The following is a 12,737-nucleotide window of genomic DNA, read 5'->3' on the forward strand; positions in this document are numbered from 1 at the left end:
GCCTTTTTCTTAAATCACCACATGTTCTGCTGTGAGGACTCTTTGCTTATTGTTTTACTGTGTTATCTCTTACTTCAGCACTGGGAACTTTGTGAGATTAGCACGGTGAGAACCATATGTTCAGGAGACCGAATTCATCCATTACTTGAATCCCCAGGACTGAACTTGTCTTCTTGTTTGCATTGCAAACCCAAATAGGAATGGCAAATATGACATCCAAAGCCTGTGGTTATTGGTGAATATGGAACACCAGCTGCATTGGAACAGGGGGATTAGATCCAGACCAAAATGCTTACGGCCAAAAAAAATGTGTCTCAGTGATTATTGTCTTGTTATCAGAGCTTTCCTTGCCTTATTGCTCTTTATCCTCCTCCTCACACTCTTACTTTCACTTATTCTTTTGCTACTGTATTTTATGTAATGTAATTTTATCTTTCTAGACATTTCCACTAATATGATGACCTTCTTTTTTCTTTTCTTTTTTTCACAGCAGTCCCAGGGTATCCTCGTTTCTCAGGGAGTCTAGCCCACACTTTTCTTCCCATAAGCCATTTGGATCACCATGCTAACAGTGGGGTCCTCTATGGACAGCATCGTTTCTATGATACACAAAAAGGTGGGAAAAATTATAATTCTGGAATTTACATTTCTGCTTATTTCATAAACTGTTATAATGATTATGTTGCATGTTTTATATGGAGCTCTACTTCTCTGTTGTAGTCTCCAAATATGATAGTTATGGCATAGTTCCATAAATTGACCCTTAAGGAAAGCTTAAGTTGGTGCTAGTTTAAATGATTAACAGCCCTATCTAATCTACTTTACAGAGAACTTCTATTTAAGAAGCCTTCCGTCCCAGACCCCACTCATCTCAGCCAATCACAACATCCAACCGATGTCAAGGACAGGATCAGGACAACCCCAGGGCTCATGCAGCAGGGACAGAGATGCAGGAAGTGGGTTGAACCTACAAAAGGTTCTTAAAGAGCCTAGCTTAGAGAGAGGTGTGGTTTCAGCTGCAAAAGATAAAGACAGGCCTAGTAATAAACATGATTCTAAAGACCGCCATCACCACCAACTACCCCATCATCACTCCCATCAACCCCAGCTCCACCCACAACATCCAGCCTCTATGGAAGAGATGAACGGCAGGGGACACAAAGCCACTCTGCCTATGGAGTATAAGGAACATCCACAGAGCATAGGAAAGCCTCTTAGTGCCTGTCTGCTCAATGGAAAGATGCTAAATGGGGACCATGGAACAGGGGCAAAAGGCTCCATGACTACTTGCAGTGGGGATGGGGTGGGTAGAGGTAATGTAGGGTCCAATAATGTCCAAAACAGACACGTGGGTGGTGGCACTAACGGGCGCTGTGGTAAAGAGGCGATAAGTGGGGAGATGCGGATCAGTGAACAGCCTCCTACAGACTGTCTGGAGCGAGGTCAGGCACTGCAGCATTCTTTGCCCTACTCAGTGCCTCCTCCACTGCCCATGGCTGCTGGAGGGGGGCATCCAAGTGGCTTCCATTGTCTGCAGCTCCATCCTGGCCACCCCCATCACCCACACCAAAATCGCCACTCACACCATCACCCTGACTTTTTCTGCCCTCCACCGCCAGCCCCTATGGGAAATCCTTCCTTACACGATAAAGGAATCAATAGTGGTGGCTGCAGTGACCCTAAAGTGACTGGAGCGACATTTATTCCATCTGTTAGCCACCTTGGGGAGAAAACTGGAGGCCCCTTTCAGATAGGCAGCTCTGAGTGCCAGGGGGTTGGGGGCGGAGGGAACAGTGTCAAGGACAAGGCCATGGAAAAGACTGGCAATGGGGGGCATCATGGTAACTGGCCCAGGAAACAACAGCATCAACCTCCGACCCAGCAGCAGCATCCCTACAGAAAAGCTGAAAAAGCTCCTGACTGGATGCACAACCACAACCACCACCATCACCTACAGCAACAACAGCAGCAACAGCAGCAGCAGCAAAGCCATTCCCAGCAACACCAGACTGTGCGCTCCCGCAGTGCTGACTGCATCAGCAATATGGAAACAGACATCTTCAGATCTACACTGACTCAAGAGACAAAGACTGTTCATCCTCTCCCCAACCAAACCAACACCAATTCCCAGCCCTACAGAGACTGCTCACACTCCGGGCCTCCAACTATTCCCTCACCTCTTGCTGGGAAGACCATGACTCAGCACACGGGTGGAGGAGGACATGGAAGTTGCTCTATGCAGCGAGATGGACAGAAGGTTGCCCGCATTCGCCACCAACAGCACAGTAGGGCTGGCCCTGATACCCCTGGCACAGACATGGCCCAGGCTAATGTGAACCAGGAGATGAAGCGGAAGATGGAAATGTCTCCTTACACCTACAACAACAATGTGCAGCATCACCCACATCAGCAGACATCAGTGCCACCTTGGGCCATGCAACCTCATCACATTCACTCTGAAGAGAACCAGCACAAAGCTTACATGGAACCTAACAGTGGAGCTGCCAACAACAGACCGCCCACACAACAGCAGCACCAGACGGCAGGAATGGGTCCTCCTCCTCCTCCTCCCCTTCATCCAGCTCCTCCTCAAAATCAGCAGGAGGTCACAAGCTCACAGGGAGAGAACAGTGCCATGAAGAGCCTTCTGAAGTACAGCAACCAGCAGCCTCTACTTCTGTCCCAGAAGAGCCCATTTGGAGGGCTTGGGAACCTCAAAACAGCAGCTAATGGCACCAGCTGCTCTATACAGGGAGGCAAGCAGACCCTACCCTCCAGGAAAGGCCAAAGCCATGATAGCGAGCGAGCTGATTGCGGTGGACGTGGCCGAGAGATAGGAGATGTCCCACATGTAGAGGGAGAGGTGCGACAGCCTCCGGTAGGGATTGCAGTTGCTGTGGCAAGACAGAGAGAACCTCCATGCCAAGCATCAGGCAGCCATCCCAGCAGCCGACAGGGGCGGATGCACTCCACCATGAAAGGTAAGCTTGACCTTTGATCTGTCAGGCCCTTCTTAAACAAACAATGGGCAGTGACACAGAGCAGTTTGTTTATTCGTGACCTCTGGAAGACTTCACTGATGAAAAATAAATAGCAGAACTTGCCAAGACCCAAAGTGGAAACAGCTTTTCCCTCTTACAGCTGAAAATACCGGTGCAGGGGAGAAAGAGCACATGCCACTGTAGAGAAAGGCTGATCAACAGCTGTTTGCATGCTGAGTGCCAAAGACAGTGAGAGTTGCAGATGAGAGAAAATCACTGATGTAAATTTGTTAACCATTTTGTAGGCACTCCACGCTCCATGTATCCTTTGGATTCAACTGGAGAGGAGGAGAGGAAAAGGATGAGCGTAGAACACATGGGCCACCGGTGCCTAGAGAGAGAACGAGATGTGTATATCAGGTGAATGATCCACCCCTCACACACTTCTTTTTACTTGTCACACATGCTCAAGCCCTGACCTTTCACCTGTCTCCAATCTGGTTTTGCAGGGATAACAAGGAAAGGGTGGAATTTGCACACATCCATCCCTCAAACAGTTGCCATGGTGAACTCACCTCTCACATCATGGTGCCAGGTGGCACTTCCATGCAGTCAAGCCAATTAGGAGACCCAGCTGCACATACACACTCTGCTCACCACCACTGGATGCCACGTACAGGAAGTCCCTCCCTCTGGATGGCAGGTCACTCCTACGGTCAGTAACGTTGAGTATAGAATGAGTCTTCAGTCTTTTTCTTGTTCCCTTTTTGTTCATGGTGAAGTTCATATGTTAATTTCTGTTTCTAATAATAAATTTGTTTAAAAAATTATCAACTTTGTTGTATCCTTAAAGTTGTCTTATGTTTTGTAGGTATCGGCCACACAGCTCTGCATCAGAATCTCCCTCCTGGGTTTTCTGCAGCCATGCCTGCCCCTCTTCAGCCAGTTCTACCCCTGCCCCAGGACCCCTCCACCCAACTGGTGGTGCTGCCCAGTGAGCCTGCCACACACCCAGCTACTCACCTTGGTATACTATGGTGTTTTCTGCCTAGTATTCTCATTTCTTCCCATATCCTCGATTTATTTGCCCTGCTGAGCCTGACCCATTTGTCAGATTTAGCATTCATTCTTTTTGTGAGGCACACAGCAGCTCTCATGGGTTTCTACTTGAAGATTTTACTGTCAGGTTGCCAAGCCTGAAAAAATTATGCTCTATAACAGTGATTCCACTCAAGTTTCAAGGATATAAGCTCACTTTAAACCAAGTCCACACTACACAACTCAAACTTGTAACTGATGCTCTTATAGTGTGCACACTTATAAAAGTTTGCTTTGTCTAGTTTCAGGCATTACAGTGGATTTTATAATTTCAGACTTGTTTGAAGTCTAGTCGACTATTCTTCAGGTGTATACAATGTCCCAAGGAATGAGAGAGCAGCTATGAATAACAGCCAATAAAATTGCTGAGATGAAATAGCAGAAACAAGCAAGAGGAGAACACACAATATGCACACAATCACACAAACGTTTTCCTGTCAACCACCTGCTCCACCCTCACATGGTCTGGGTCAGGATGCTTTAACCACCCCCCTCAAAGCTATTGCCATATGTGCTCTAAAACACGCTGACATAAGAATACCTCCCAGCCTTATAAGTCTGCACAGGCCTCTGCTCTGCAAACAGGTTGTGAAATCTAATTATCTTCATGTCTTCGAAGGCACACTTCCTTCTGTGCTCCACAGGAATTCCAGCTGAAAGGGGAAGTGCATCCACAAAAGCTTCCCCCCGGGAAACATTAGTTAAGCTGGGATAATGTTCCAGAGCAAAGGTCCGTGATGCGTCAAGGCAAGCACAGGGGAGGAAGAAGAGGGGTCAGGCTGAACATGCACATTAATGATGCTATGTGAAATGGGAAGAGTAGAAAAACACATTTGACTTGCGGAGGCAGGGGCTGAAGATGTGTCACTGTAGATGTGCACGGCTGGATTTCTGTTCCTGCCAGGGGAACGGCAGGAGTTTATCCCTGACATGGGAACTAAGAAGTCGCATAGACTACATGCTGTAGTATGGGTCCACTGTGGTTTTCAGAGAAGGGGATTTTTCAAGGGAGTGAATATAGTTTGTCAAATGCCAAGCTTCTCATGCTAATATTTATTCCAATGGGAACTGCTTCCATTTGTTCACTTTCATCTTAATCAAATAATTATTATTGAAAGCATGTATCATTCTGTGCTCAGACTTCTAGTGTGAGAAAAACTGAGGGAGGAATGTAGTAAGTGTGAGAAAACGAAAGTGGTGAACAGGGAGCAAGACACCGAAAAGAGCGTGGGAGTGCTGGTTGATGGGTCTCTCTCTCCCATGCACTCAGTGTAGGCCAGAGTTATTATAGATATAAAAATTTCACAAGGTCTCAAATTATTTTTATTTCATTTTTTCATTTTGCTTTTTGTTCTCAATTTCAGTTTAGTTTTAGTTTTAATACTTTGAATGACATTTTTTAAATATATATTGTGATGAAAATATATACATTTCAAAAATGCTAATTTTGTCATCATTTACTCACCCTCATATATGACTGTAAGACTTTCTTTTGTTGGTCGAACATGAAAGAAGATTTTGAAAAAAAAAACTTTTTTTTTGTTTGTTTGTTTTTTTGAACATACAATGGAAGTCAATGGTAACCAACATTTTTCAAAACATCATCTTTTGTGTTCAGCAGAAGATAGAAAGTAACATGGGCTTAGTACAATGTAAGGTAATGTGAGTAAATGATGACAGACTTAGCATTTTTTGAGTAAACCATGCCTTCAACATACACAAAGGGCCTTTGTTGTCTAATTGGGAAGTTATTTTTGATAGAACACATCAACAGTCAGAAGTTAACTAAATTGTATAAATGAAACCAACCAATATCAAAGTGTCCAAACCTTTGTATCTATACCTTCTACTACTTCACTACTAGTTGTATAATATCCTCAGTATAGGCTATGTTTGTATAAGATGTGGATAGGTGTCTCATCTGTATAAGTACGTCTATGTGTAAGAAATTGTGATCATGTTTAAGTGGTTCGGGACAGGTAAAGGTGATGATCTCTATGTGAGACCCTATGTGAGATATATTAGCATTCTGTTGCCTAACATGGCCTTCCACATGATTCCACACAACACTAACACTCCTATTTCTCTCATTAGATGTGATGGAGCAGCCTGGCCTGTGGCCCCCAGTCTACAGGGCCCGAGGGGCCCACTCCCACATGCAGCATCCTGCTGTGTATCCTCGCTCGCAGTTTCTACGGCAACAAGAGCTTTATGCTCTCCAGCAACACCAGCAGCTGCAGCATCAGCAACACCCCAGCCATCACACGCCACCACCTCCATCAAACAGAGTAGCAAACAATATAGAGCTGCAGCAGAGAGCCACAGCTGACCACAACCAGGTACACAAAACACACAGAACCCCTCATATAACCATTGTACAGCAGTGGTTTAGAAACAGCTGGGCTTTCAAATGAGCTAATGCTTGACACCTGATACTGATAGAGGATGCACTCCTTTCTGTGGACCTAGACAGTCATTTTTGTGTTCAGGGAGTAAACAACATTTGGAGCCAATAAATCATGAGTTTCATTTAAAAAAATCCCCCTATAAAACCACAACTGCTCCCTAGGATCCATAACTTCCTCCAAGGTCCAGTTACATTTTAGACATACACAACCAAATGCAGCCTACAATGGACTGTGGTAAGATTGGGCCAAGCACTACTCTTTTTGATTGCAGGTCTAAATCAATAGATCTGAGCAAGTAGGTTCTAAATGAAAATCTGATTCAGCAAAACAGGGGTGCCAAATTGCAATTACGTTGATATGGGGATTGCATGACCTGGTGGACTTCAGAATATTTGTCAGTTCCCTTTAATTAACCAAACTGCCCAGATCTCATTATGGGGCTTGAATTCTCTTTATGGACTTTCCCATCTAATTCTTTCAATTCCTAGGTGCAAAAGAAGCCAGAAGAACAGAGCATGGAGCTAGAAGACATTTTGTCTGACCCTAGGACTCCCAAACCTGCTAAGTGCTATGCCTATGGCCCATCCAACCGGGCCTCCTCTCCTCCCAGGGGCTCCACTGCCCACTTGTCGCCCTGCTGCCAATCCCCTTGTATGCGGCCTCACCCTAAAAGCACACCCTCTACTCCCTGCCCTGCCCCAAGTCCGGTAGCTGCGACACCCCGCTCACCAGCTATCAGCCCTTCTCCATCACAGATGCCCAAAAGTGTTGAGTCCCAGGAAAAGAGAGTGGAAGGGCAGCCACCACAAGATTATCCTCAATCCATGGAGCCTGGTAAGGAGTTATTCTCCTTTACATATAAATATTAGAAATGAAATGCAATGTTTTTACGTGTTGACTTGTTGAAAATTTTGTCTGTCTTAGCATCAAGAGGCGATCTGGAATTTGTGTGGTCGTTCACTCTAGATTTTGTGTCTTTGTCTTGAAGCTTAGGTGCCTGCTTCAAGTCATCATGTCTCAAAAACACATGAGCCACATGTTGGTTGTTATTCATGCTTAGCCCCTCATGCAGAAACAATCATGGCTTTTTTTAGACTCTGTGGCTCTGTGTGGGTGGCTATATAGGCAGGAACACAATTGACTAAGCTGCTGATAGATGCAGAAAATGGCTGCCAGCTCAGCTACCCAGCGCCATCACATCAGTAATGATGGAGAAACACCTTGTGGAGACTCACCCCCACCCCCCAGCCCACACCCTCTTTATCATCATTAACACCTCACTAACTGATACAGCGTGCCAGAGGGTACAGCAGTGTCAGAAAGAGAGCCCTGTTTTAGCTCAGAATTACCCCTTAACAGCTGCACTTCTTAAAGTTGAATCAAGATCAAGGCATAGTGTCGCCATCATGTTGAATGAAATGTGTTCTTGTTCTGACCTCTGGTGCAAAACTTATTAAAAATGTCACCCTTTTAAGGTTGTCAAAAATAAGATTGTTTCATATGCTGATATTTTTTTAAATGCTGCACAACTGAGCTTTGTTTATGTTCCCTGTTACAGATCTGCCACCTGGATATACCTATCCAGAAATCAACATGGGATATAGGAATATCCCCACCACTCAAGACGTACAGCTGGCAGAGCCTGCTGATCTGGAGGCTGTTCAGACTGAACCTGTTGAGCACACTCCTCCAGCTCTCTCTAGCTTGGGAGAGGGCCTAGAATGTCATGCAATGGTGAGGCCACTCCAAGAACCACAAGAGCCAACAATGGAAGTTGATGCTACTAGTCTAGTTGAAGAACAGCCTGAGGGTGTGTTTGTGCAAGGGGAGGATGTTGAGACAGTCGTGGCCATGGACTGCTGTGAACCCATAGAGGATAATCAGGAAAAGGGCCATGCCGAGATAATTTGCACACCTGCTGAAGTTTCAAGCTGTGAATTAGGACAGGTAACTACCCTATCATCTGAGGAAGTAATCCATCAAGAAGAACCGATTGTTACCTTTGAGGAAGAAGTGGGTGAAGATATACCTCCTCAAGAGAGTGAAGACACACTGAAGGATCCAATACCAATACCACAACCATGTGTCTCTGATTGTTCTCTCAACCAGCTGCCAAACACCACTTCCCAAGCAGATGTTGCAGTGGTTGCTGAGGAAGATGAAGAGAAAAACTGTGTGAAGGTTCCATCTCCAACATCGAATAGCTGCTCCCAGAGTCTCACATCAAGTTACTGGAGTTTGGAGCTCCTGATTGCAGCAGCCTTCTGTGGGGACTGTCCTCCTCCCTCTCCACCTTCCCCTTACCAATCCCAGAGATACTGTGGCCCACTCAACTCCACCTATCATGGCATGGAATTGCTGAGTGAGCTGGCTGACCTGGAACTGCAACGGTATCACCAAAGTTGTGGTCAAACTCAAGGTATGTTATTGGAAAGTTTGCAGGGAGTCTGCTGTTAAGCTTTCTGCAAACAGTGGTCCTGTTTGTTACTAAACAGTGAAAAGCTGGTTTGTAATCACAAAAGCAGTTGGTGTTTTCACTCTAGAGCATTGTCTAGGACTAGGTTAATTAGCTATTTCACCTCTTGTTAAAGCTTCCCTCATATTATAATGTTTTTTATTCAGCAAGAGTATGTATAGTGCTTGTTAGAGCTATTTTTAACTATTTAACTAGTCCCGGTGGATCTACTAAAATTGTGGATACAATATTCACTTTTTATTGATTTGTTTCTGTATGTTGTCTGTTGCTTTTGTGGATTTTGATAAAGGGGTCATCGGATGCTACATGCACGTTTACAAGTTGTTTGAACTGAAATGTGTGTAGGCAGTGTGTGTACACAATCACCATATAATGATAAAGATCCACCCAGTGTTTTTTTTTTTTAAATCTCATTAAATCATTAGCCCCTTTTTCATATCAAGCCATTTTAAGAGACCCTGGCGGGGTGAACAGAGCTCATTAGCATTTAAAGGAACATGCACTAAAACAGCTTGCTGAAAACAGAGCTGATTTTGACAGGGTAAAAAGGGAGAAATTTTAACCAAAGTATGTTATAGATTTTTCATTAAGACCCTAAAAAATCATATCAACTTGTGGAAAATGGGCATTCAATGACCCCTTAAAAAAAAACAAAAAACACACACACACACATCACATAGTTGCCTTGGTAATATTCAGTATTATCTGAATATGGAGACCCTTCCTCCTGTGATATCTTATAGAGCAATCTGCATCTGTTTCATGAAGAACAATCTGATATTTTTAAATCAAGACATAAATTAGCCCTTCATTTCAGTCTTTCTTAAAACGCCTGTTTCCTGCTAGCGTAGCTACCAGATCAATAGCTAATATATGGTAGATTTTGCAGTATGAAATCTTTAATATATTATTTTTGTGTTTCTTTTTTTCATCAAAGAAGAAGATCAATGGATTTTTGACCTGCAGAGTCTTGCTACTTTGGCAGCAGCTCGTGCCCTTGAATTGGGCTCACAGGAGAGCAGCACCACAGATGCTGAGAAGCAGTTTCCTGCTCGAAGAACTCTCAATTTGCGCAGAAAATGCAGCTGGACGCCTCGCCATGAGCCGGTAACACATCCATGTTTTTTTCTCATATGCATTTTAAAGATAAGAAAACGCTAGAATACATGAACATTTGTTCAGTTTTATATATGTAGCCTATCCAACAAGAGAACATAAGAAATATGTAATTTGCATCCTACTTTATTAGCATCATCAGTCTAGTTAAGGACTGTAATGAACTAAAAGTTAATAGGATAACAGAATTGTACTAACTCAGGCATAGAACCAGAATGTCATCCAAGAGGTCATCCAAGACTGGAGCACCTGACCAGCAACTAAGGGAAGGTTTGTTTGATTTGGTTTCTCCAGGTTTGCCCAGTGAAAGGTACCATGGACAGTATGGATGGGCAGGAGTTGGCGATGCGAGTGAGGCTAGCAGAGCTGCAACAGCGTTACAAAGAGAAGCAGAAAGAACTGGCCAAACTCCAGAGGAAGCATGATCACCAGTAAGCACTACCCACCATCACAAAACTATTAAATCTTTTCATTCTTTATACATAACCTGTCTGAACACACAAGCCCTCACAGTCCAAATTTTTCCTTCTTGAAAAGTGAAGTGTGTAATTTTATGATAACTTACTTTCTTCTATGCTAGATTACATGCAGATTAAACTCTATTCAATAAAACCCTATTCATACCGCTAGAGCTGTACTGCAATGGTTGCTAGTAGGCGTCCCTAATTATGGTTGCCCTAGTAATGTTTATGTGCATCAGTACACCAAATGCCATTCTATGCTAAAAATATCGCTTGTCTGAAAAATTATAATTAGCCTATTTTTGCAACTACATACAGAAACTACATACTTCATAAGATGTTTAGCAAAAGATAACCGTGTTTTTCTTTAGGAAAGAGGAGACTCCTCGCAGTCCAGCACGTCGCGGCCCTGGTAGACCACGCAAACGCAAATCAGTCCCTGGTCTTGGCTCCGGGGCCCTTAATGAACCCCAGAAAAAAGTAAAGTAAGTATCTCCTGTTCCCTTGTCCTCTTTGCCGGCATCTCACACACACAGCAGATAAGCCTCCCATATCAGCACAACCCAGCAGACGACTCCACAAACCATAAACAGGAAACAGGATAACTCATCTGACCTCAGTGAGGAAGTCCAGTTATGCTTTATCTCCTCCTAATCAGTACTAGGCCTGAATTGCATTACATGCATTTGGCAGCGCAAAGCGGTTGGCCGTGTCTTCATATCTCTTCATATCCACTGTGTGTTTGCTTGGTGCAAGCTTAAAGACAGTATCCTAAATCTGTGTACATGCACTGTGTGTGTGCGCCTGTCAATAAACTTGTTCTGTGTCTGCCAATCGTTGATGTGAATGGCATGACTATCCAGCAGCGGGGGGGGGGGGGGGATTCAACAGGCTGTGGATGTAATTAGAGCACTGTGAATTCTTCTCTAATCTATTTTATTGCCAGGAATGTGACAGATTCCTGTCGTTTAGCACTTGGGTCAGTGCAGGCCAGGAGCCGAGGTCACGTTGACACACGCATTCTTACACCGCAATTAATTAGTGTGTGAGTGTGCTGTTGTGGAGGACAGCTGCCTATGTAGACAGTAAAAAAAAGGTGCTTCGCTAGATTTTGGAACATAGCACATATAACGACTATGGATAGGATGACTGATTGTACTGTGTTCCTCAATGCCTACTGGTATAGAGAGGATCTGTCTCTGTTTGAATCTCTCCGGATCTTTGAAGAGTGTTATTGACACTCCAAACACCCCCTAAAACCTTTTTCTATCTCTTTTTCTCATTGTGTTCCCGGCTGTCCCACTGTCATGTCACCTCCTCTCTGTTTCCGCCCGCCTGCCTCTGCCCTCGTGCCAACCAGCCGCCACAATGTGATTCCATATGACAGTGACACCCAGACGCACGGGCAGGCAGCCAGGGCCCCTCACCGACCGCAGTGTGTTTGTGTGTGTGTGTCCGTGTGTGTGTGTGTGTGTTTGTCTACTGTATATAAAGGAGGGCAGTGTGTCTTGCAGCATTTAACAGGCTAGCAGCCAGATCTTCATTATGTACAACATCACACTAGATTTTCTGCTATCGTGCTCAGGGCAGCGCTGCATACTCACCCTTTGGCAAAAATCACAGTTTATTCCAAAATGTTATTTATGTGCAGTGACATTTTAACATTATTAAATAATATTTCTGTATTTTAAATAACATGCATGTATTTATTTATTTGTTTGTTTGTTTAAGCTGGTGACTGGGTGGCTGATGTGTTTTAGTTTATTGTCCTTTTGTAAATTCTTTTTGTATCTGTAACCCTTCAATCATCAACAACAACAGTTGACAAATACAAACATCAACAGATTACAAATACAACCAACAGCAAAACAACAACATCCCTCTCACAACAACAGAATCACTGCCATAGATGTAAAATGACAACTGTGATATCACAAGAATTTGTTTAACAGATGTATATTGGAAGATATAAAAGATCTTTGTGCACAGGCAGTCCATAATAACAGTACCCTATACCTTCGACCAGATTTGAACAACTCATATTCACCATAAAGAGGATGTGATACATCCTGAGGTATTGCATGGCTTTTCCTCACATGGCTTTTTTCACTGTAATGTAAAAATGTATTTTATTATTATTATGTTATATTATTATGGTATTATTATTTTACAGCAGACATATTGGAAATATGTGCAT

The 12,737-nt window shown here is 43.9% G+C and overlaps 1 protein-coding gene across 1 annotated transcript in view; it reads left to right on the plus strand.

Annotated features, from left to right (window-relative positions):
• The window catches only part of LOC306846037 (BAH and coiled-coil domain-containing protein 1-like), a gene marked incomplete at its 5' end in the record, with an annotated part of 84,591 nt that overhangs the window by 52,712 nt on the left and 19,142 nt on the right, over positions 1-12,737 (plus strand). Inside the window, 11 exons of the mRNA XM_079379109.1 lie at positions 491-616; positions 828-2,981; positions 3,287-3,401; positions 3,491-3,696; positions 3,853-4,008; positions 6,174-6,418; positions 6,976-7,321; positions 8,046-8,906; positions 9,901-10,070; positions 10,374-10,510; positions 10,912-11,025. Of these exons, the coding sequence (XP_079235235.1) occupies positions 491-616; positions 828-2,981; positions 3,287-3,401; positions 3,491-3,696; positions 3,853-4,008; positions 6,174-6,418; positions 6,976-7,321; positions 8,046-8,906; positions 9,901-10,070; positions 10,374-10,510; positions 10,912-11,025 (4,630 nt within the window). The remainder of the gene's footprint in view (positions 1-490; positions 617-827; positions 2,982-3,286; positions 3,402-3,490; positions 3,697-3,852; positions 4,009-6,173; positions 6,419-6,975; positions 7,322-8,045; positions 8,907-9,900; positions 10,071-10,373; positions 10,511-10,911; positions 11,026-12,737) is intronic.

This window comes from Barbus barbus (genome assembly GCF_936440315.1).
Source record: "Barbus barbus genome assembly, chromosome: 3".
NCBI classification, from domain to species: domain Eukaryota; kingdom Metazoa; phylum Chordata; class Actinopteri; order Cypriniformes; family Cyprinidae; genus Barbus; species Barbus barbus.